This window comes from Papio anubis, chromosome 17 (assembly GCF_008728515.1).
Source record: "Papio anubis isolate 15944 chromosome 17, Panubis1.0, whole genome shotgun sequence".
Taxonomy (NCBI): Eukaryota; Metazoa; Chordata; class Mammalia; order Primates; family Cercopithecidae; genus Papio; species Papio anubis.
Genome location: NC_044992.1, coordinates 41,644,551 through 41,671,138, shown reverse-complemented (window position 1 = coordinate 41,671,138; position 26,588 = coordinate 41,644,551). Strand labels below are relative to the sequence as shown.

The 26,588-nt window shown below is 38.2% G+C and overlaps 1 protein-coding gene across 24 annotated transcripts in view; it reads right to left on the bottom strand.

Moving 5' to 3' along the window:
• Positions 1–26,588, bottom strand: part of SPAG9 (sperm associated antigen 9) — a 159,759-nt gene that overhangs the window by 63,297 nt on the left and 69,874 nt on the right. For 9 of the 24 annotated variants that reach the window (XM_021929030.2, XM_021929035.2, XM_021929036.2 and 6 more), the window contains 4 exons: positions 23,763–23,857; positions 17,165–17,315; positions 12,685–12,777; positions 6,773–6,814 (listed from right to left, as the gene is read on the bottom strand). In XM_021929030.2, the coding sequence (XP_021784722.1) occupies positions 6,773–6,814; positions 12,685–12,777; positions 17,165–17,315; positions 23,763–23,857 (381 nt within the window). Of the gene's footprint in view, positions 1–6,772; positions 6,815–12,684; positions 12,778–17,164; positions 17,316–22,887; positions 23,705–23,762; positions 23,858–26,588 lie in introns of those variants that run through there. The other 15 variants (XM_017950585.2, XM_009190269.3, XM_009190274.4 and 12 more) reach the window with 9 other exon arrangements.

Here is a 26,588-nt window from a genome sequence, read left to right as displayed (position 1 = left end):
AAAATTTTTAGAAGGTAGATCTCATATTAAATGTTCTTACTACAACACAATAAAAAAGGATGAGGCAGGAGAATCGCTTGAACCCGTGAGGCAGAGGTTTCAGTGAGCTGAGATTGCACCACTGAACTCCAGTTTGGGCGACAGAGCGAGACTTCATCTCAAAAAAAAAAAAAAAAAAATTAGCCAGGTGCAGTGGCTCACGCCTGTAATCCCAGCACTTTGGTAGGCCAAGACGGGTGGATTAGTTGAGGTCAGGAGTTCCAGACCAGCTTGGCCAACACGTGGAAGCCCTGTCTCTACTAAAAATAAAAAAATTAGCCAGGCATGGTGACACATGCCAGTAATCCCAGGTACTCGGGAGGCCGAGAAGCAGAAGACTCACTTGAACCCAGGAGGCGGAGGTTGCAGTGAGTCAAGATTGCGCCACTGTACTCCAGCCTGATGAAAGGGCAAGACTCCGTCTCAAAAAAAAAAAAAAAAAAAAAATTGCTAACTATTTTCTTTAACTGGTAACTGGCACCCAATATAAAAGTATCTCATAGAAACGTACTAATTCCAGCAAATTCATTTGTTTGCATTCGAGTCAAAAAGGCTGACAGTATTTAAAAAAAACAAACAAAAAAAACCTGACAGTATTTAATACCTCTGGAGCCAAAGAGGCTGATAGTGCAAACAACTACAAGTCCCTCCGAGCACCATTTGCATTGTCTTTGCTTTGATATATACTCTATTAAAAAATAAGTAGTATTTGGCTGTGCATGGTGGGCTCATGCCCGTAATCCCAGCACTTTGAGAGGTTGAGGTGGGCATATCACCTGAGCCCACGAGTTTGAGAACAGTCTGGGAAACCTGGTGAAACACTGTCTCTACTAAAAATGCCAAAAATTAGCCCAGCATGGTGGTGCATGCCTGTAGTCCCAGCTACGAGGAAGGCTAAGGCATAAGAATTGCTTGAATCCAGGAGGCAGAGGCTGCAGTGAACTGAGATTGAGCCCATGTTATCATGTACATGAATTCCCATTCTTTAAAGGTTTCAAATGTAACACACATTAAAAAATATAAAATAAACAGTTTGTATTTCTGATAAACAGTGTTGATGAAAACACTTAAAACCGATTAAGACTATGGATTCAGAAAGCCCTAGAGAATACTGAGTTCATCTATACGAGCAAGTGATATGCCTTTGAAACTGTGTCAAAAATAAATAATTTGAGGTAAATCTTGGAATTGTCATTTACCTCTTAAATACAGAGAAATTATTTCTTCTTCCTCCTTATTATTCCAGTCTCCCACTCCCCACAAAAGGCAGGTTATTTTCACCTTAGAAAAAATTGTACTTAGTAATTTAAAAGTTCACAACATAAAAAGTATGGCAAAGGCCCACTTTGCAAATTCACCTGTGGATCTGGGGGCATGCAATACAATAACCAGGAGACAGTCTAGATATCATGGGGTGAAAAGAAAAAAACAAAAAGAAAGAAAATAACCAGGAGAGAGCTGAACCTAAAACAGGAAAGGGACCTGATACCTCAGCAATCCCAAGGTTTCAGGCTACAAGGAAGTGGTTAATCAGGATCTACTTAGAAGAAAATTATGTTTTAAATTTATCCTAGGCTATCCAAATAACATGAGATTTGCTTATACGTAACTTACTTCCCTTTTATATTTACCATATAAAAATATTTTACACTCTTTAAAATAGCTCACTGTGTGGGCCATACTTCTGACAACTAGATCCCAGAGATACAGCATGAGAGCTGAGAAGCTCTGATTTTAGGGGGTGAGCCATTTTCTTTTTCTTTTCTTTTCTTTTTTTTTTGAGATGGAGTTTCGCTCGTTGCCCAGGCTGTAGTGCAATGGCGCAATCTCGACTCACCACAACCTCTGCCTCGTGGGTTCAAGTGATTCTCCTGCTTCAGCCTCCCGAGTAGCTGGGATTACAGGCACGCACCACCACGCCCAGCTAATTTTGTATTTTTAATAGAGACAGGGTTTCTCCATGTTGGTCAGGCTGGTCTCGAACTCCCGACCTCAGGTGATCCACCTGCCTCAGCCTCCCAAAGTGCTGGGTTTACAGATGTGAGCCACTGTGCCCAGCCGGGAAACCATTTTTGAAAGAGGCCTTTCTTCTTGGTATCCCAGGTAGTGGTGACATCAACTTTCTAAGATTAGCAGAAAAGCACTTAGATGGGAAATCGGACACAGCATTTGGCCAGAGGTACAATATTCTTGTATTATACCTCACTAACTGCCTCCAACTAAAGATAGAATGAGGCTAAGCACAGTGGCTCATGTGTGTAATCACAGCCCTTTGGTAGGCCAAGGGATCACTTGAGGCCAGGAGTTCGAGATCAGCCTGGCCAACATGGTGAATCCCCGTCTCTACTAAAAATACAAAAATTAGCTGGGCATAGTGGCATATGCCCATAGTCCCAGCTACCTGGGCAGCTGAGGCACGAGAATCACTTGAATCCAGAAGGGGGTGGAGGTTGCAGTGAGCCAAGATCATACCACTGCACCCAGCCTGGGCAACAGAGCAACACCTTTTTTCCAAAAAAAAAAAAAAAAATCATCAACGTGTTAAAAATTAAAATATACTTTTGGTCAACAGTACGCTCACAAGATAATACAATCATGTGCCATATCTGCATAATGACGTTTTGGTCAATAATAGACAGCATACAGCATATATGGTGGTGGTCCCATGAGATTAAAATGAAGCTGAAAAATTCATGTTGCCCACTGATGTTGCAACTGCCATAATATCCCAGTGCAGTGCACGAGGGTGTTAACAAAACTACTACACTGCCAGGTGTATAAAAGTATAGCACATACAATTCTATACCATACATAATACTTGATAAACAATTATGTTACTGGTTTATGTATTTACTACAATTTTCATTGTTATTTTAAAGTATACTTCTCCTTCTACTTAAAAATAATAATAAAGTTAACTATAAAACAGCCTCAGGTGGGTGCTGCAGAAGTAACCTAGAATAAGACATTGTCATCATAGGAGGCGACAGCTCCGTGTCACTGCCCCTGAAAATTTTCCAGTGGGACAAGATGTGGAGGTGGAAGATACTGACATTGATGATCCTGACCTCGTGTAGGCCAAGGCTAATATGTGTGTGTTTTGGTTTTTGACAGAAAAGTTTAAAAAGCAAAAAATAAATAAATAAATAGACAAAAGCTTACAGAATAAAGACATAAAGAAAATATTTTCATAGAGCTATACAATGTGTTTGTGTTTTAAGCTAAACATTATTACAAAAAAGTCAAAATGGTAAAAAATTTTTTTAAAGTTTATAAAGTAAATAAGTTACAGTAAGCTAAGGTTAATTTATTATTGAAGAAAAAAATTAATGTAGTATAGTTTAAGTGGACAGCATTTTATAAAGTCTGCAATAATGTCCAGTAATGCTCTAGGCTTTCATATTCACTCACTGCTCACTCACTGACTCACCAAGAGCAATTTGCAGTCCTGCAAACTCCATCCATGGTAAGTGCCCTATAGAGGTAAACCATTTTAAATATTTCATATTTTTTTTGTATTGTATGTTTTCTATGTTTAGGTACACAAAATACTTACCATTGTGTTACAACTGCCTACAGTATTCAGTACGTGCTGCACAGGTTGCAGCCTAAGAGCAACAGGCCATACCATATAGTTTAGGTGTGTAGTAAGCTATACCGTCTAGGTTTGTGTAAATTCACTCTGTGATGTTCCTACAACAAAATCACGTAACTACGCATTTCTCAGAATGTATCTCTGTTGTTAAGCGACACATGACTATGCATGCAAACAAGGGAAAATTCTTAAGAGGTCCTAACTGAAAAGCATTTATTACGAATCATTCAACATAAAGTTCCAGGGGAGTTGCATGCTGTTATTTCACACTCAATCTGTGGCTTCTTGAGACTGCAAATTCCTATTTTACATTAGACTTTACAGGTCACATGCCAGGTTGTGCTGTTTTGGCTAATACTCTTGACTGCAAATGACCACTGGCCTATCAAATCCTATTGTCTGACATCATTAAGATATCTTTTTCAATGGCATGAGTGGTGTCAAACATGGAGACTTACAAAGTTGTCAAGTCTCTTTCTAACATACTTATTTTATAGCCCCATTTCCCCCTTTAGAGCCTTTAGGGAACTGCCACATCGTACGTGTACATGTCACTAGAGAATGTTCACAAAAAGCTAGTACAAGATTTGGAAGTACATATAAAACAATGGCATGTCCGTGCATATTTAAATTGTGCTTTGAAAAAAAATAGATGTAATACAAATGGCCAAGAAGCATATACAATGATGATCAACACCACTAATTATTGGAGAAATGCTAATCAAAACCACAATGAGTTATCATCACCTGGCCCCCATCAGGATGACTACTATGAAGAAAAAGAGGATATGAATACATTAGACATTTGTGCATAGTGGGTAGGATTGTAAAATGATGCAACCACTCTGGAAAACAGTAAGAAAGTTCCTAAAAACATTAAAAATAGAACTACCATATTGTCCAGCAATCTCACTTCCGGGTATATATTCATAAAAGAATTATTCATAACAGCCATAAGGTGAAACCAACCCAAATGTCTATTAACAAATAAATAAACAAAACGTGGTGTACACATACAATCAAATACTACTCAGCCTTAAAAAGGAAGGGAATTCTGTCACATGCTATAACATGAATGAACCTTGAGGACATTACGCTAAATGAAATAAGCCAGCCTCAAAAAGACAAATACTACATGATTCTATTTATGTGCAGTATTTAATATGTGACATAGAATTCATAGAAACAGAAAGTAAAATGGTAGTTTCCAGGGGCCAGAGGAGTTGGAAAGGAAGTTATTATTTAATAAGTGTAGAGTTTTAGATTTGCAAGATGAAAAAGCTCTGGTGCTGTTTTACAATAATATGAATATACATAACACTATTGAACTGTATACTTACACTATCGAACTATATACTTAAAAATGGTTAAAATGGTCATTTTTTTTTCTCCCTGTAGAGACCACATCAGAGCTCATAAGATGGTAATTTTTACGTGTTTTTACCACACACACAAAATAAATGTCATTACTTTTAGTTTTACTTGAGATACTGCAGTAAAAGCAATCTAGTCTTTGTGCCCTTTTCTTATGGGTTTTAGATATAAGGCTAAAAATCTATAAGCTCTTCAAAATATTTTCATTTGTTCCATTTACCAAATGCACCATGTGCTTAGTGCTATATAGAATATATATGTCATGTATTATCTGGCTTTGCAGCATAACTATTTTCTAACAGACTATAAACGATGTTTACAACTAGAAAAAACAAATTATCCCATTCGGTTCAACTTATAGACACTACATGCCAGTGTAGTGTTTTCCTGAGTAGCCTAACTTCTGAAATAAGCTATATAAAGGCAAGCAACTCTGCTATGTAAGTCTGTCTCTTATATTTGAGGATTTTAAGCAAAATGAAAATAAAGACAAAATTACAAACAAGCAATTAGCCCCACATAGGATCCCTCACTATCAACACAATTATAATTTTAGACCTACATTTCTTTCTCCCCAAGTAAAAGTAAGTCTCTAAAGCATTGGTTCTTAAAATTCTTTTTATTTACAGCTATGTGACATAAAAAAGTTACAAAATGGTGCGTACATGCATTCTTCTGGAGAGTTTCAAATAATTTGGTTCCTAAGAGTCTGTGACCCAAAGGAAACACTAAAAACCTTAACTCTAGATACTCACATTTCGGTCAAATCCATCTAAGTGTAAATAGAATGGTAGCTTCAAGAGAATTCAAATTATTAAAGGAAAGGTATGAATGTCCTAACACTGAGTATATTTCGAAGGAACAGGATACTTTTGCACTGTTGATGCTAGAGGGCTTCCATGAACCCAGGTCAACCCCTGACCTAGCACGTAAGAGAAAGTCACAGATATCTTGGTATCCCCAGTGCCCAGCATATCAAGCCTGACACGTAGCAGGCTATTTTTCTTTCTTTTTTTTTTTTGAGATGGAGTCTCGCTGTGTTGCCCAGGCTGGAGGGCAGTGGCACCACCTTAGCTCACTGCAACCTCCACCTCCTTGGTTCAAGCAATTCTCTTGCCTCAGCCTCCTGAGTAGCTGGGATTACAGGCGTCTGCCACCACGCTCGGCTAATTTTTGTATTTTTAGTAGAGACAAGGTTTCATCATATTGGCCAGGCTGGTCTTGAACTCCTGATCAAGTGATCCACCTGCCTCGGTCTCCCAGAGTGTTTGGGATTTCAGGCATGAGCCACCGCGTCTGGTCTGTAGTAGGCTCTTAACAGATGTTTGATGAATAAAGCTGGATGGTGCCCTGACTGGAGATGAAGAACTCTATCAAACTAAGGAAGCAGTCCACGGTAAGATGACACACTAGGCCACATCCAGGACACATACAAGTTATAAACATTATGCCCTAAGGAAGGTATTTCTGGAAAGTATACCATTACATAGAGCAGGATAAATGGAAACAGGTTGAATTTCACAGAATTTACTTATATTTTCTTTCCTTTATTTAAAAATGCTTACTTTGGGGAAGGAATAAATTACAGATTACAGTAAAGCCCTGACAACCACTATAGTGGAAATAGTTTTATATTTCAGTGAATTACAACAATAGTCTTCCAAACTGAGCATCTGATGTATTGAGAATAGCAGTTGAGGAAGTAATCAATAGTTAATCACTTTAGTGTACTTTTTGCAAAATGTTAAGAAGCACCATTCTCACCTCCTGTTCTACAGCCTTCTGAGGTTCAGGACTATTGCTGACCTAGGAAGAGGGAAGATTATAAAAGAGAAAAAAATTACGTGTTTACTAGGTTTTAACATAGCTGTATCTTTGGCTTGTACTATCTCCCAGGATACAAGATTCATCTATTATCTACTGTGTTTAAAATGAGGGCTTGGAGGCTTTGTTTTCTTTTGACTTAAGCTGACTTTAACACTCTAGTTGAAGTAATATCATGGTTCAGAAGCCACCACTTGGATCAACGTCTTATCGACATGCAGCTCATTATTTAACCTTTTTTTTCTACTTCCACTACCTTATGAAATCTTCTTGATGTTTATTCCAGTCCAGTCCCTTTAACTATTTAACATACCAATATTCCAGTGCAGCATACTCAGAAATGTTTATCACACCTCCTTCGATCATTTCTGAATTAGTTAGATAACACTAATGATCAAAAGATCACCAAAATCCAAATCCTTTTTCTTTTTTTTTGAGATAGGGTCTCACTCCTGTCGCCCAGGCTGGAGTGCAGTGACACGATCACGGCTCACTGCAGCCTCAACTTCGCAGGGTTCAGGTGATTCTCCCACCTCAGCCTCCCAAGTAGCTGGGACTACAGGTGTACCCCACCATGCCTAGATAAATTGTTGTATTTTTAGTAGAGATTTGGTCGCGCCTTGTTGCCCAGGCCGGTCTCGAAATCCTGAGCTCAAGTGATCCACCTTCCTTGGCCTCCCAAAGTGCTAGGATTACAGGCATGAGCCACGTGCCCAGTCCCAAATCCTTTTTCATAAAAATCTATTTATTCATATTCTTTATTTCCATCTATACATTTTCCCTCTATGAGATGGATGTGTTTCTCTTAAATACAAAGCAACAGTTTTAAATACTCTTGGTCTGGAAATTCATCAAAGTCTTCTTGAAATGCTGCTAGCTCTCAGTTATGCCCTTAAAAATACACAGATTAGGCTGGCTGCAGTGGCTCACACCTGTAATCCCAGCACTTTGGAAAGCCAAGGCAGGTGGATCACCTGAGGTCGGGAGTCCGAGACCAGCCTGACCAGCATGGAGAAAACTCGTCTCTACTAAAAATACAAAACTAGCCAGGCGTGGTAGTGGGCGCCTGTAATCCCAGCTGCTCTGGAGGCTGAGGCAGGAGAATCGCTTGAACCCAGGAGGTGGAGGTTGCAGTGAGCCAAGATCACACCGTTGCACTACAGCCTGGGCAACAAGAGCAAAACTCCATCTCAACAAGATAAAAAATAAAAAACACACAGATTAGCAAGGCATGATTCACTTTATAGGAAACCAGACTGCCTCTTCTTTCATAGACGTGGTTTTTTTCCCCCTAGCTTTATTAAGATATAACTGACAAATACAGTATACAGTTAAGGTGATTTTTAAAATACATATTGTGAAACAATCACCACATTCAAGCCAATAAACACATCTAGCACGTCATACTTGTTTTTGGTGGTAAGAGCACTTAATGTTTATTTATATGATCTTTGATTCTGGATTCTCATAATCTTTAATCATTCCCTTCATCAAAAACCAGGTAAAAACTTGGTAGCTCTCTCTATATAAAATAGAAAGATCGTCAAGATATGTCATTAAATGAAAAAAAAAAATCAAGCAGCAGGAAAATACTTATAAACCCACTTATCTTAAAAAGACATTATATCTATGTGCACCTGTAAAGAAAAAGGCCAAGGATTCATCAACTATTTACAATGACGGGGGGAAAATGAAATTTAGGGTTGAAGAAACTTCCCATTCCTACTCTGTATTATTCAGTATTACTAAAAATTGTGAAACTGAATTAATATAAATTTTTTAGACACAGGATCTTGCTATATTGCCCAGGCTGGAATGCCATGGCTATTCACAGGCACCATTATAGTGCACTGCAACCTGGAACTCCTGGCTTCAAGCAGTTTTCTCACCTCAGCCTCCTGAGTAGTAAAATAACTATTTTCTTTTTTTCTCTTTTGTTGAGACAGAGTCTCGCTCTGTCGCCCAGGCTGGATAATCTCGGCTCACTGCAACTTCCACCTCCCGGGTTCACACCATTCTCCTGCCTCAGCCTCCTGAGTAGCTGGGACTACAGGTGCCCGCGGCCATGCCCGGCTAATTTTTGTATTTTTAGTGGAGACGGGGTTTCACCATGTTAGCCAGGATGGTCTCAATCTCCTGACCTCACGATCTGCACACCTCGGCCTCCCAAAGTGCAGGGACTACAGGCGTGAGCCACCACGCCTGGCCTAAAATAACTTTTTAAAAGAAATATAAAGGCCTGTTTTAGAAAATATTTGGACCTCTGAGCACCTTAACAACATTTCTAGTACATGGCATTGTGCCTAATGCAGTGAGTATCAATAAATTTTTTTAAGTGAAAAAGGTAATTTTTTCAGTAGAAAATATGTTAAACAACTTCTTCTATTCTAAAAGTTTGTTTAAACAGTAAACATAAGTTTTTTTTTTTTTTTGGAGATGGAGTCTCGCTCTGTCACCCAGGCTGGAGTGCAGTGGCACGATCTTGGCTCACTGCAACCTCTGCCTCCTGGGTTCAAGTGATTCTTCTTCCTCAGTCTCCTGAGTAGCTGGGACTACAGGCGTGTGCCACCATGCCCAGCTAATTTTTGTATTTTTATTAGAGACAGGGTTTCGTCATGTTGGCCAGGCTGGTCTCGAACTCCTGACCTCAGATGATCCACCTGCCTTGGCCTCCCAGAGTGCTGGGATTACAGGCGTGAGCCACCACACCCAGCCTAAACGTAAGTATTAATAAATACCTATATGCCAATTACCTCAGATGAAGTCACATTTAAAATACAATATTTAAACACCATCATTTTGAAAGCACTGCTTATTTACATTTTTACCAGTTTCCAGTCTCAACATACATAATAGGCATCTTGGTCAACAAACAACACAATAAAATCTTTACCCTTCTTTTCCTTCGAATCCTAACAGTCACCTATGGGTGGTTCCTAAAGTTATCACGTGAAGATATATGTGAAGGAAAAAAGCTTATAAGCAAAAATTGAGTTTATAGAACAAATTCCTTATCCACTGTCAAAAGCAAAAACAATATGAAATATTATAACACATAATCCATTTTTTCTTAAAACTCTACTTTTATTTTACCCTAGTATGTACACTAATACAAAATTCTATAAAGGAGGTATAAACTAATGGAAAAGCCCAAACCAGAAATAAAAGAATGAATAGTGCCTAGATCTTGGTTCCTAAATACCTTTCTCCCAAAAAATGTGCCAGAGTTCCTCTGAGAAGTAGTCCAATTTTTAAGAGTGGGGCAGGGAAAATACAACAGCTTGGAACATCTTATGGTGCCAATAAGGAAGAAAGCACTCAAAAAGGATGGGGTATGTCAAAAAAGCACAGGAGCCATCTTGCAAGAGCTCTCAATGTCCAAAGCTAGAATAATTTGAGAACCCAAAGAAATGATAGGTTTGCATAGCCCACAGAATAAAATATATACATATATGTGTGTATATGTATATGTGTGTGTGTGTGTGTGTGTATACACACATATATACAATCTCCATTGAATCCAAACTGGAATGGAGGGAAGAGGGGAAGAAGACAACTCTCGCTGATAGAAGAATTCCAATTAATAAATGTAGAATGAAGAAAACAGAAAATAACTATTAGCAATATTTTACTAATAATTGTTGTAGGCAAAATCCACTGTGGATGCTAAAATCAGTGAATGAAAGTTTGAACAGAAACAGGATATCTACATAGTCTCAAAGTATATCTACACCAAGACACTAGATTCTGTTGTATTCTCACCAAAAATACATAACCTCAATCTAATAATGAGAAATCAGAGAAGCCCAAATGGTGAGACACTCTACAAAACAACTAACCAGTACTCTTCAAAAATCTCAAGGTCTTGAAAGACAAGACAAGACAGAGGAACTGTTACATGCTGGGAAGACTGGGGAGACATAATGTGTAAACGCAATGTGGAAGCCAGGTGTGGTAGCTTATGCCTATAATCCCTGCACTTTGGCAGGCTGAGACAGCAGGATCACCTCAGGCCAGGAGTTCGAGACCAATCTGGGCAATCTAGTGAGGCACTGTCTGTAATAAAAATTTTTTTTTAAAAAAAGCAATGTAGGATCCTGGGCTGGATTCTGGAAGGGAAAAAGGATATTAGTGGAAAAACTGGTAAAACTTGAATACAGGTTTACCTAACAGTATTGTACCAATGTTAATTTCATAGCTTCGATGACTGTATTATGGTTAATGTCAGGGGATGCTGGGTGAAGGGTATATGGAACGCTGTACTATTTTTGCAACTTTTCTGTAAGTCTAAAATTACTTCAAAGAAGTTATTTAAAAAACTGTGAGCTTTAACTTTTTAAATTACACATGCATTTTATAATAGGAATTGTAAATAACAATAGATATGATTTAACTACTATAGAGATTAAAGCTTGTGGAAACTAAAGAAATAGGAATAATTTCAGAACTTAACCACAAATGGAGGAGGATGGAAAATTCTCTCAACAAGAATGCTGGCTCTGTTTAGACATTTCCTGTTCTGCATGCTAAGCACATCCCCTGAAGAATGCAGCACACATTGACTGGCTTTACATACCAAACTCTGCTAACAAGAGCTTCTCACAGCAGTTTACTGAAGTATCACAAGTCATGTGATTTTATGAGAACTCTCTGAAATTTTCACAAGTAGGTGTCCATCCAATTGGTTTAGTTAGTTAAAATTGCTTTTCTCAGATCTAAAGGTCACATTCTACTAATAATCAACAACCAAGGATGCTCTTCAAAGAAAAAAATACTTTTTTGGAGCACATATGTATACACATGCATATGTGTGTGCATGCTGTATGCCAGCCATATAATTTTCATGCTGCTTTGTAGGCCTTGGTTGGTTATTTACCACAGTATGATTTGTAACTGCAAATAATACAGCAAAAGTCTAGGAAAAACTGAAGCTGTCCCAGCAACAAGGGAGATCTGAGTTGTAGCTGGGATATGTGATCCCTTCCCCTCTGCCCTTCTAGGATTCTGATGTATCAATTTATCTTTCTTCACTCCCTTGTCTTTAACTTTTCTCTCTGTTGAACCCTTCTTGTAAGCATACCAACTACCCAGTCTCTCCCACTCTATACTTTTCCCTCTGCTCTGCTAATCTCTACCTCAAGTTATCCTTTTTCTCTCCTCCCACCACAATCACCATTTTGGGTAGTCTATACATGTTATTTCCTCTTTTTATGATTTACAGTTACTCCTGTTACTGGCCCTACAACTTAAACTGCTCAAATCTACACCTATACATTTACAAATTCAGTCCTCATTCTATGTGACTCCCCCACACCAGCTGACCCTGCTGACATGTTCTTCCATTCTAAAACTCCCTTGTGCCTTGTCTTTCAGGGCTCATGTCTCTTACGGTCTCTCTTCTCTGCCACTACAGCCCTCCACTAATGCCCTTCTTTCCCCATGCATCTTCTTTCTTCTCCACTCCAGCCCCGTCTCCCCCTACCACACACAGATGCTGCCTTCCTCACCTGCTCAGGGTCTGACACCCTATACCTGGCACTTCTCCTTGGGGAGGCTCTCATCATCCTGCTTAGGGTCTTGTACCCCCAAGCCTGGCTGCCATCCTGCAGGGATGTCCTTAATGCTGCTGGGGCCCTGACTCTTTACAGCAGGATACCCCATATGGATTACCCTCCTAACTTTGCTTAGGTTATAACAACCCCACCCCTGCTCCTAAGCACCATGGAAAGCCTTACCTTCCTCTGCCCTGCCTGGTGGCTTTAGAACTGAATTGTGCAGAAAGGAAAGAGAAAGGGAAGATGAAGCAATACTATACCACCTTAATAATTAAGCTTTATAGTAAATCTTAATACCTGGTAGCTCAAGTTCTTGTACTTATCGTTCTTCAGGATTGTCTTGGCTATACTTGGCCTTTTCTTCTCCAGTTCCTTCTTTATTTGTAGCTTCTTTGTGAACATAATTCAGTAAGATTAACTGTCTCACCTTAACATTTTGTCCATTCTCAGCCTTAGCCCATCATTATTATTATTAATTATTTTTCTTGAGACAAGGACTTACTCTGTCACCCAGGCTGGAGTGCAGTAGCATGATCATGGCTCTCTATAGCCTCAGCCTCCCAGGTTCAAGTTGATCTTCCTGCCTGTTCCTCCTGAGTAGCAGGGACTAAAGGTGCACACCACCATGCCTAGCTAATTTTTAAATATTTTGTAGAGACAGAGTCGCTTGACACTGGAGGAATAAATGTTTAAAATACATAAAACACAGGCTGGGCGCGGAGGCTCACACCTGTAATCCCAGGACTTTGGGAGGCTAAGGCAGGCAGATCACTTGAGGTCAAGAGTTCGAGACCAGCCTGGCCAACATGGCAAAACCCCACGTCTACTAAAAATACAAAAATTAGCCAGGCATGGTGGTGCCCATCTGTAATCCCAGCTACTTGGGAGGCTGAAGCAGGAGAATCACTTGAACCCAGGAGGCAGAGGTTGCATAAGCCAAGATTGCACCACTGCACTCCAGCCTGGGGGATGAAGCTAGACTCCATCTCAAAACAAACAAACAAACAAAAAAATATATATATAGTGTGTGTGTGTGTGGTGTATGTGTATATAAACTTTTTTTTTTTAAAAAAGGAAAAGAGATGGAGTCCCACTATGTTGCCCAGGCTGGTTTTGTACTCCTGGACTCAAGTGATCCTCCTGCCTTGGCCTCCCAAAGTACTCAGACTACAGGCATGAGTCACCATGTCCAGCCTGTAGCACTTTTATAATACACTTTTTAACAGAACAGCTTTGATCATTTAACATAAGGAGTTTCTTTTTATCAATTTCACTAGAAGTCTCCAGGTATGAAATTCCTGTTAATAAAGCAATACATAACTTCTCTGCTTTCTTCTTGAACTGATCTCTAAATTCGATTTGAGGACAATCAATAGGGTGTTAGTCTCTAGTGTGTTAGTGAGACTACATGTAAACTGTGATATTTGGACTGGCCTTGAATGAGGGTATTTCTACTGGTGGTAATCTAGGCAAGGTAAAGCATATATATGTGAGGAAACTATAAAGAAAAGCAATTAGATGCAGAGGTCTAGAGTCCACGGAAGGGATATGAGTTGGAGATTCAAATCTGTGAACACTGATGCACAGATGACATTTACAGACATGGAATCTGATCTACCCAGATTAAGTAGAGAAGGGCTGAGGAGTACCTCAACATTTAGAGGTCCAAAAGCAGAAGAGAAACCAGCAATGGAGAAGGAATGGTAAAGAAAATCTGTGTGTGTTTGCCAGGGGGAATCCTGGAAGCAAACTGAAGGAAGTATTTCAAGAAGCTGAATATATTCAAATATATAAATGCTGCTAAAAGGTAAGATGAGGACTGAGAATTTTCCATTAGATTTGGAAAGATGGATTCTTTTGGCACCCTTGACAGAAGGCATGTTGGGGCAGTAAGTAGGACTGAAAGTCTGAGTGCAATGAAGAGAAAACCACCATATAAACATAATGAAGTTCTTCCCCACGTCAGGGCCTTCGCATTTGCCATCTCATCTTCCTCAACACGTACTCCTCCAGACCTTCCCATGCACCTGCACATCCCCATGCCAGGATGCAAGTCATCTTCCAGAGGCTTTCTCTCACACCCTAAAATAAGTGCCCTTCCTTACTAATTACTCTTTAGCTTTCCTTGCTTTAACAATACTTGAAGTTCTATTATTTCATTTATTTGTCGATCTCCATGAGATTGTGATAAATCAAGAATATTTACAAATATTTCTTTTTAAGAACTTGTACATTTTTCTAGGTGCATCATTCCTAGAAAATCCATTAGATTATTTATAACCTCACTCACCACAGGTCTCTCACAGTGAGAAATGTGTAACACACCAACAAAGAAGGGCCATAACTTTACAATCACTGGCAAATCCCCTTATCTGCTCCTCTTCTGCCACAAAGTTTTCTGTCATTCTCTCACAGGACATTTTCACCTTAACCTTACTTCACAGAAAAACTGTGGTAGTAAAACTAGTGTTAATTATAATTTACACCTTCAATTTTTTCATAATGAAGTCAAAACATGCCCTAAGATGGCTAGGTCATCCCCAATCTCAGGGGAAATGATATTTTAGAGTCTAGTCCAATTCCTGTTATACACAGAAACCAAAATGACAGGGCATGTGACATACCTGTGGCATAGCCCACAAGTGAATCCTAAACCCCTGACTTCCAGCCCTGGTGAAGTAGGAAGTTATCTAGTGAACGACAAGGGCTTAGGTGAAAAATAAAATACTGTACATCCCAACTAGTAACATGATTTACAAACTAGACTTTGCCATTTTGTAAGCACCACCCCATTCATGGAAATCCTTATTCATTGAGTCTTTATCCCATTTAGTGACTCCATGTCCAGACCAAGTAGCGAGAGATAAGGTTTCGTTTTAGAAACTCTCTGGGAAGGACACAAGAAACTCCTCTGCTTAAGTCTATACTAATAATTTGTTAATAATTTGTTAATTGGTTTATAACTTGTCAGTAAAGTTCTGGCACAGCCTATCAGTGGATTAAAAAATAAAGAGAACTATAATAATCTCTTAAGCACACTTTTGGGTAGTAATTAAAATATAGTTACCATATGGGATTTTTTTGTACTAAAAGTATCCCTCCTACCTAATTTTGTTTTGGGAAAGTGGACATGGCAAGTAGGCGATTGAGACATGAGTGTTTTGGAAAATCTATTAAACCTACAAGAAGGCTAAAAGACCCACTGTGGTACAGGAGTAAAGAAGGAGAGAGTTGCAGCCAGGCATGGTGGCTCACGCCTGTAATTCCAGCACTTTGGGAGGCTGAGGCGGGGGGATCACCTGAGGTCAGGAGTTCGAGGCCAGCCTGACCAACATGGTGAAACTCCATCTGTATTAAAAATACAAAAATTAGCCAGGCGTGGTGGTGGGTGCTATAATTCCAGCTACTTGGGAGGCTAAGACAGAAGAATTGCTTGAACCCGGGAGGAGGAGGCTGCAGTGAGCCAAGGTTGCAGTGAGTGGAGATCGCACCACTGCACTCCAGCGTGAGCGACACAGCAAGATTCCGTTTCAAAACAAAAGAGAGAGAGTTACCCAGTACCATCATTGTGGGCTAATACTGAGCACTATTAGCTTCTAACAAATTGAGCAAGAAGGGGGAAAAGGTAACCCTTATTGTTAAAAATGCTTTTCAGTGGGAGAAAAGCTATCAAATATTTACCAACTGCTTACTGTTTTGAGCACATTTCAAAGGTCAATAGAATGATTCTGAATGCCTCTACATTCTAGAGTTGAGAAAAAGACCACTTATATTGTCCTCAAAGATTCTTTCTAACATCTAAAACAAATCATTCACTCAACAAACATGTTCTGAGTACCTATAATGTGCCAGGCACTTTTCCAAGTGCTAGGGGGATACAGCAGTAAATAAACCTCATAGAATTCATGTTCTTAGGGAGGAGTCTAGAGACAAATAAATACAGTAAATGACAGTATTTTAGAAGCATTGTTAAGAACTATCTTTACATGCTTAGACCATAACAAGTATTATGGAGAAAAACAAAGCAGGAAAAGGAAATAAGATACATGTAATTCATTTCTATTCATTGCAGGTGGCCTGTTTCATGATGAGTAGATTTTATAAGGTAACAAAAAATCTTTAATAATCAGTATTATCTTTGTGAATATTTCATTTTAAAAGATATAGAACATAACTTGAAATACTCTTAAAAGTTAATTATTAGTTCATATCCACTCTTAGCATATATTATTGTTTATATTTATCACTTATTTGATGACAAGTTCTTGGTCAAGAACATATCTATAATTGATTTACACCAGGCCTTTTTAGCTAAACAGAATGCATTTTTGTAGATTGTTCTATGAAGTGGTTTTAAAGAAGGAACAGTGTATTTGTTCTGTTTTGTTTTTCTGTAAGTGAAACCCTGCTAAACTGGAAAGCCTCTAACATGAACCAAGACTTTCTGGTAACAGCGATTTTCAGTTCTAATATAATTAGGCTCACTAGTCACCCTACCCTAAACTCATATAGCCTAAATCAAATAGAAATTAATTTTTGTCATTAGTATACTAATCAAGATGATATAATGCTTCACTTTTTTTCCTATATAATTTGAAATAAAACAGTAAAAAATACACTCTTTGGGAAGAGCTCGTTTTCAATTTTAAAAATCAATTTTACAAACTAAATGTATATAAACAATTACATTTTATTATACTGTGGTTGTCTAGCACTTCAATTAGGATAAGAAAGTTTATGAAATGTAAACTGACAATTTCAGCAGCTTAAAGCTTACCTTCAGGCTGGTATGAGAACGTGGTTGACTTAATTCCTGAAATTTCCATTGCTCAGATCCAGGGGTCTCTCCTCCTTTCTGAGCATCAGGTGTAAGCAATCCATCTCCAGCAGGTAATGGGAAAATTCCTAATGATATAGGACGTTCTTTTCTATTTGAAGAGGGGAGAAAAAATTCGGCATTCATTTATTTTGACTTTTTTAATTTGCCATGACTGTAAGTAAGTCTGGACTGTCACTGTTTTACAACCATCACTCGAAAATGACACTGTCTGCCCATCTGAATAAAACAGACTTACCAAAGAGGAAGGACAGTCTCAGTTTAGTTTAGCCTCAAGAAATCAACTAAGAAAAGTGGTAAGAAGGGTTAAGGAAAGTTTGTAAGTTACTGATGAGTTCCTTGCCCAAGAAGCAGTCAGTGGTCTAGTGTGGTCTGGAGAAGAGCTGCTGCTGAGTTTTTCATCATACGTAGCTTAGCCCTAGGGGAACTTGCAACCTCCTTCTTTGGAAGTGAGCCCAACTCATTTCTAGACTTCCCAAGTCCTCTCGCTAATCCCTGGATGTTTACTGAAGCCTCTTCAGGGTATGCCTTTCCTGCCTAGAGGAAAATCAATATATTATCTAAATCAGGGTTACCTATTAAATGATGAAAAGAACTCAAAATATCTTTCTCCCCACCACCCAAGTAGGAAAGCTCTGTTTTTCTACAGAACCATTATATGAGTTCCTTCCAAGCATAGTACATATGAGAAAACCACTGTCAGTTTTTTCCAAATAAGAAGGCCAAATAATTCTATAAAAGATTACTGAATTTCCAGTGCTTTGTGGGAAGTTTCAATGAACAAGAGTTACAATTTTAATACTAACAGAATTTCAATGAGAAACACATCGTTTGTTGATGCACAGAAGATTCCAAATCGAAGAGCTTTTAGAGGGTGGAAACAAGCCTACTAACCGGTCATCCTGGGTCATTAACTCAAAAGTGTAGAAACTAGAAAGAAATGAGACATTAAAGGATTGTTGCCTCCTGGAATTCATACCTCTACTGGTAAGAATGTAAGTTAGAATAGAAACAATGAGGTTATTAATAAAAGTGGGAAATTTTCCGTTTTGTTAAGTAAGTCTTTTATTCTGTAGTTCATTTTTATTCCAAGAAACTTCAGCCACTTTTGAAATGTGCCTTCACTTAATACAAAGGGTGTGTTCTTCCATTCCTAACAATCTAAAAGGACTAGTAAAACTGTCTCAATGCCTTCTTAAAAATGAGGTGAAGCAAAGGGTTTGAGAGATTACATTTAATCAAAGTTGTATGCACAAGGAAATAAAATTTAAAAACAGAACTTTGATTTAGGGGGAAAATTCAAAAGCAGGAAGGCAGTACAAAAAGAGGGCAGTTTTTTGTTTGTTTCTTTGAGACAGAGTCTTGCTGTGTCGCCCAGACTGGAGTGCAGTGGGACGATCGCGGCTCACTGCAACGTCTGCCTCCCGGGTTCAAGCAATTCTCCTGCCTCAGCCTCCCGAGTAGCTGGGACTACAGGCATGTAACACCACGTCTGGCTAATTTTTATATTTTTAGTAGAGACGAGGTTTCACCATGTTGGCCAGGCTGGTCTTGAACTCCTGACCTCATGTGATCCACCTGCTTCAGCCTCCCAAAGTACTGGGATTACAGGTGTGAGCCACCGCACCTGGCCAAGAGGGTAAATTTTAATACCAAATCTAAGTTTGTGACTATGAGCTGCCAGGACAACCAAATGACAAAAATTAAAGTAACTAGTCAGCTATCATGTTTACACCAGTTATTCCCAAATGCTGTTCAGCAACAAAGTTTTTATAATAAGTCCATGAAAAAAGAGGCATTATTATTTCCTTAGTGCATAGATAATGTAGTACATATTGTACACATATACATTCCCATATACTATAGAACCCTGTTCTTTCTTGAAGATGACTGACCCTTATTTTAAATTACATATTTTCTTCATTGAGTTTAAAATGCCCTTTCTTTCATTAAATGATGGTGACAGTGATAAGTAGCTAGATTTCCTTTTCATATCCATTCTGGACAAAATAAAAAGTTGTCAACCTGATGTTTTCACCCCATATTTTGTGAACTGAAAATCCAAGGATTTTCTTAGTAGACAGTAGTAGCTCTCTACTAAGAGCTACTAGCTGACTTTTATTTACTTTCTAACACACCTTAGTAAGTTAAGCAAAAGGTGACTGGGAATGTAATGACTGAATACAATGGAAAGCTCTCTAACTCAAAATGCAAAGACAACCAGGAAGATGATATATAGACTTCATAAGATGCCATCACACTAACAGAAATCAAAATATAAACCAGTCGTTAGAATTATTCCTCTATATGGTCAAGGCCAGGTTCAAGCCTGTAAATCCCAGCACTTGGGAGGCCGACCGGCTTTTATTCACGAGGTCGGGAGATCAAGACCATCCTGGCTAACACGGTGAAACCCCGCCTCTACTAAAAAATACAAAAGAAAGCAGTCAAGGAGGTGGCAGCCTGTAGTCCCAGCTACTCGGGAGGCTGAGGCAGGAGAATGGCTCTGAATCCCCGAGGCAGCGGAGCTTGCAGTGAGCTGAGATCCTGCCACTGCACTCCAGCCTGGGCGATAGAGCAAGACTGGCCTCAAAAAAAAAAACAAAAAAAAAAACAAGATTCAGACACTGAAAACTATAAAACATGCTAAGATTCTGTGTCTGTTTGTCGGGCGCTGGGTGGCTCACGCCTGTAATCCCAGCACTTTGGGAGAGGCCGAGGCGGGCTGGATCACAGCAGTCAGGAGATCGAGACTCACAGTGAAACCCCGGGCTCTACTAAAAATAATACAAAAATTAGCCGGGCGCTGTGGTGGGCTTCTGTAGTCCCAGCTACTCAGGAGGCTGAGGCAGAATGGCGTGAACCCGGGGAGGCGGAGCTTGCAGTGAGCCGAGATCGCGCCACTGCACTCCAGCCTGGGCGACAGCGCGAGACTCTGTCTCAAAAAAAAAAAAAAAAAAAAAAAAGAATTATTTCCTATATGAATGACAACACATTCATTTTCACACATATCAAATGTTGAAAAAGTTTAAAACTATTGGGCGGAGAAGTCTTCTATGAATCCGAATTTTACTTTCCAAAAAGTAAACAAAATCAGTCAACAAAATCTACAATCCACACTCAACAAAATCTACAACCCAAATTATAAGCAGAATTCCCACCTTTTTAGTTTGCTTGTATCAAACATTCAGACACTACAGGGAGGGGACATCTTCAGAGACTGACAGCTATCTGTCAAGTGGGTCAATGATGCTCTAGGTTACAATGTTCCAACTCTGAAAAAATAATCACTACATACTCCTCCCCTTACTTTACTTATAAATTACATATAGTTGGGCTAAGGGAGAGAAGGGTGCATAATTAGGCCAAGTTCACGAGAATCCTACTTTTGAAAAGAAACCCTGAAAGGTAAACATTAGTCCGGTACTATGTTGGTATATATTAAACGCTTCAGTTAAACTCACAGAAGAAGAAATAAAATGAGATACGCATGGAAAACTATCAAGTGGCAGACTGACACCCGCAGACTGAAACATCTGCTATTACTTGTCTAGAAAACAAAGCTATCACCAAGTATCAGAATTCTTTTTTCTTAATTGCCCTACTTCCATATATCCATTTTTGAGTTGGTTATTAAATGTTAGCTTATGTGTATAAATAATTTTACAACCACATTTTTGAAACAGCTTTTTGGCTATATTCACATTTGATACAACTAATTAGTAAAATCTACTTTATATATGAAGGCAGATAAAAGAAAAAATACATTTGTTGAACACTCACCACATGGTGGGTACTGAGCTAGATGGTTTATTTACATTATCTCATTTAATCCTTATCAAGAAATGGGGATTATTTTCCCAATTTTCAGAGTAGAAAAAGTGATGCTCAGAGATTTTAGGAACTAGTAACTGGCAGAGTTTGGATTCAAAGCCAGCACTGTTCAACTCCAAGCCCTTTGCTTTCCTTGGAACTTCCTACTTGGAACTACCAACTTTTTGACAATTTAATCTTAATATCGAAGACTTTGATATCTTTATTTAATCAGATCAGTAGCAATTTTTGTGGTAAAGTAATTTAATTATAAGGTATTTTATCAATAAAAGCTGTAGTTAAAACTATTTCCGCTAAAAATGGGCACATATAAGTAACTATGAAAATTATTTACTTGAGTAATTTACCATATATCTTACAACTATAATTAAATACAAAATAATAAAATCACTTGATTTTTAAAACCACCCAAAGGGGTATCTCCCGTCAGAAGAGAAAACTCAGGCAGAGAGATTAAGCAACTTGCCAAAGCTCCTACGGCCACGTGCAATAGAGCATTTGCACCCAGGCACTTCAACTCAAAAGCTTTGTCGTACCCACTTGCAGGCGCCACACAGCAGCTCATGGCACTGCCCTCTCAAATGAAATCTAAACCCAAGACAGCCCCTTAACATTAGTCTTATTTTAATATTCTACATATTAAGTTTGCTTTTAATTTCTTCAAAGCTTAAATATACAGATACACATATACAAATATTTTATGTACTAATATATATACAAGTAGTAAGATTATTCCCAATTTTTATAAATCAGGAAAGAAAATAAAAGACCAAGTATCTAGTTTTAAATCACAGATGAAATTTAATTTCTGGGCTTTCAACTAATATTAAACTTGAACTAACCTATAAAAAAAAGAAACACATTGAGGGAATTTACTACTTTAATTCTTCTTAATTTATCTAAATCTACAATTAGGGCTTAAATATTTTATAAACATTTAAATAATAAATAAAAATTATATACTATGAATTTTCATTTAAAACCATGCACAAAGCAGAAATCTGAACAAATCAGACAGTGTTAGTCTGATGGTTTAGAAAACAAAAGAAACCACAACCTTAAGTCTCTAAAATACAGAAGATGGCTCTTAAAGGGTGTAAGTAGAGTGAGCAACAGTAAAGCTACAGAGATTAATGACTACCCCCACAAGCAGGCATGGATATTTGTCACCCAAGACTACAAAGAAAAGAAAGGGCAACATCTGACAAAACAATAGTGAATAGGCTTTGTAAAGCTTTCACAACTTTGATGTGTAAATAATGGGGAAAAATGCATTCCTTAACCTAAAAGTCTTAAATTTTTTCACTTTAAAACATATTTTGTTTTAGGAGGAAAATATTTATAAATTGTCAGTTCCCATGAGCTATTATCAAAAATTACAAAAATGATACCTGAACCTCTATCATTCAAAGGATAATTAAAACATAATAAACTATGGCCTGTATCTAACTGACTGCAAGTTCAAGCATAAAAGATATTTGTCCCTAAATGCTCAGAAGCTAAATGCGGAGGTTGTATAAACTTGGACCCGGTGCTCTACTCTTGCTCTCCTTTACTTTGAACATTCTGCTTAAAACAAGACCACACTGACCTTGTACTGTGTGTAAGTACAATATGAAAATCCTTTTCTTTAGTCGGTGGTTTCCAAACATAAAGCTATAATCCTAACTGATGGTCTATAAATTACTATAAATAACAATCAAAATCCTAGCTTCAGGCCATTTTCCATTGTTTCAATCTGCAACAGAAATGGTTACAAAGCAGACCCGTGGAGCTAAAAATTTAAGAAAAACCAGCTAAGCAGGGGCTTCTAAAAGAGACGGGAGTACCTGAGTATCCTTGGTAGGTTCTGCGTCAGAGCTGGCACACCGGTAGAAATAGAAAAGTGCACAAGCAGCAAAACAGAGAGAGATACTAAGATAGCAGAATTAATGACCACCGCCCCGCCAACAAAGCCAAACACAAACAGCAGCATGCATCCAGGACTCATGGCGCTGTGCTGGCATGGTGAAACACCCGAACCAGGAGGCCTACACGGGGGCCAAAGGGGTATCTTTGTAGTGAGGATCTGTCATTCAGCTTGCTGCCACAAAAACAATGCCATCAGCAGCAGCTTTCCACTCCATCCTGCAGCAGCTCTCAAGCGATGACGTCATTCCGTTCTCCCCACCTCATAACCATAGAGCTGCTGCTCCTAGCATTTATGCTGCAACCCCGAGCGACAGCCAGCCTATTAACTATTTTCCCCTCCACTAAGAGTCCTGGCTTAGCTCATTGGCTACAATGCCTGAAGATCTACATAATTTATTCACACTCCTACATCAAACAGATGGCTAGCTAACCCTTTCAAACATGCCTCTCTGTAACAAAAAGGACTTCAAACCAATTACACAGGAGAAATAAAAAATTTCAGCATTCCCACAAATTACAAAATTTTAAACCTAGTATAATCTCCATTAAGTATCAGAAAACAATCTAAATACTCAAATGTGCTGCTTATATGGATGGCTCATAATTTATTTTTTTAATGGTAAAAACGGTTTCTACTTTTCTGTGCTATTCTCTCCTGTAGCATTCCAATCACAGTGGAGAGCTTTTTGAATCAGCCTAACTATTGTTCCAGGATTAAAGAATAGAGAAAAGCAGAAACAAACATATTATTTATTTTACTTTTTCTCAAGGCAAAATATATAACAAAGCTTACCTAATTCTACTATGAGCTGTGGATTCTAGTTGATCACTCCCTGAGAGCTGATGAAGTTTTGTTCTTTCTAAGTGTTCCATATAATTATGGATCATCTATTTTAAAGAAAGAAAAAAATACACAACATTTAAGGCTAATACCTGGAATAAAATCATAGTGTTAAAACAAGGAAAACATTTTTGTACAATTTTCTTATTTATCAGACTACTCAATTCCATGTAAGAGAATATTAAGAAATGAAAAAAATTTTAATGGAAAGTAATATGCAAATGCTTTCATTTAAGGATGCTGGTGTCCACAAAAGTAGCTAATATCTTGTTTAGCATGGAAAAAAAAAAACCCACTTTTTTTTACAATATGTGATGCTATTAAAATAATATTGACATAAGGAACACAAATTAGTAAACAGACACTGGGAAAGAAGTGATAAAAGACCATGGGTTAAAAATAATAGATGGCATTTGAAAAACCCATTCACTAAAATGAGACACAACAAAGAAATTAATGTGAAACTTCTGAAGAAACCATATCCTTATGTGCTGATCTTTTCCATTTTAAAAGAAATTAACAGAATAAAGATCACTTTCAATTTAATTAATTTAATACCAAGAAAGGTTTCTTCTTTCTGTACATTTAGTTGAAAGAATGTTAAAATACTTTCTCCTTTGACTGTTACTGGTATCATTACTTAGTATAATCATCTATTATAACGGCAGCAAATTAATACAAACGAAAAAAATTAGAACACTTTTTGAGTCTTAGATAAGGAATCATATGATAGACAAGCTGAATATGAAAGTAAAAACTTCAAGAATATAAAGTGCATAAACTGCCAAGAACTTCTAATGTCCTATTTGATTCTTGATAATATATAGTTTCACTTTTAAAAAGCCTAAATTTCGAATTAAGACATAAAATCAAAAGGCCTTTGCTAGAGATACTAACATGACATGAATAAGAAAACAATGAATTTTTAAAAACAAGAAATAGTGTGTTAGTATTTAAAGGGTGTAAATATTAAGAGGCAAGCAAAGGTTGATATCTTTCTTGGGAATATTACTTGAATTCCCTTTTTTTTTTTAATGTCCCTTCTCACCATTCCTAAGGAATATTACTTGAATTCTTAACACTGTAGATAGAATAGCTTTGGAAGTCACTAAACTTTAGCTGTATTAAGATGTATTTCAATCTCTCTGTAACTTAAAATACGCACTGTAGCATATTAAGTAACAAAACAATTTTTTAAAAAAGTTTAAATTCACTTTACAAAGCATGCTTTTCTTGTAGAAATTTTATTTGGCGTGTACGAAAATTACAAAATGTAAGTTAATTTTAAGATGTTATTTATCATCAAATAAACAAAAAGCTGAACTCTGATGCATGAAATAAAACAAATTAACCAGACTGTTCTCCAATGAAGACTAGTCCAAACAACTAATGTTAGCCACAAAGAATGAAAACAGAATCACATGAATATAGTATCTTAAGATTTTTTAATTGACATACTTTTTATTTTAAATTTATAGATTTTACCACCATTTACAAAACAGTTTTGAAGAAACACACTTTTCATCCATCAGCAAGTCAGAAATAATGAGCTTCCTTGTGTCAGGAAGAATTTTCAGGAACAAAAATCAAACCGAAACTAATATAACAAAGTGACTGTCAGGTTTAATCAATCTCAATTTAAACTTTCAAAAGGTTTTAGAACGCCTAAATTAAGGCTTTGCAGTGGCTCATGCCTGTAATCCCAGCACTTTGGGAGGTAGGAGGATTGCTTGAGGCCAGGAATTTGAGATCAGCCTGGGCTATAGCAAGACACCTGCTCTAGAAAAAAAATACAACAACTAGCAGGCACTCGCCTGTAGTCCCTACTGCTCAGGAGGGAGAAGTGGGAGAACTGCTTGGACCCAGGAGTTCAAGGCTGCAGTGGGCTATGATCATGCCACTGGACTCCAGCCTGGGCAACAGAATGAGACCCCTTTAAAAAAAAAAAAAAAAAAAAAAAAAAAACCTTACAAATAAAAGAGGTCAGGTACAAAGGCTAATGCCTGTAATCCCAGCACTTTGGGAGGCTGAGGTGGGAGGACTGCTTGAGCCCAGGAGTTTGAGACCAACCTGAGCAACATAGGGACACCCTGTCTCTACAAAGTTTTTTTAAAAAATTAGCTGGGTATTGTGGGATGTGCCTGTAGTATCAGCTACTTGGGAGGCTGAGGCGGGAGGATCATTTGAGCCAGGGAGGTCAAAGCTGCAGTGAGCCATGATCATGCCACTGCACTCCAGCCTGGGCGACAAGAATGAGACTGGCTGGAGTGCAGTGGCGCAATCTCGGCTTATTGCAATCTCTGCCTCCCACATTCAAGCGATTCTCCTGCCTCAGCCTCCAGGGTAGCTGGGTACTACAGGTGCCCGCCACCAAGCCCAGCTAATTTCTGTATTTTTAGTAGAGACGGGGTTTCACCATGTTGGCCAGGCTGGTCTCGAACTCCTGACCCCAAGTGATCCACCCGCCTTGGCCTCCCAAAGTGTTGGGATTACAGGTGTGAGCCACAGCACCCAGCTATGAATTCTTATATATACTGGATAGTAAAGTAATTGTATGTAAGGAATTGATTTGTTCAAATGGAGGACCTAAGTTTCTTTAAGCATTCAGATGAAAAAAACAAACTTATCCCAGATTGCTTTATAGTATTCTATGAACTCAATATAGAAAAAGAATGACAAGCAAAATGCAAAGATAGTTCTCCCCCAAACAGCCATTCTACAGATTGATTCTCTATTACCTTATTCTAAACTTTCTTTTAATGACTAGTTCAATGTAAT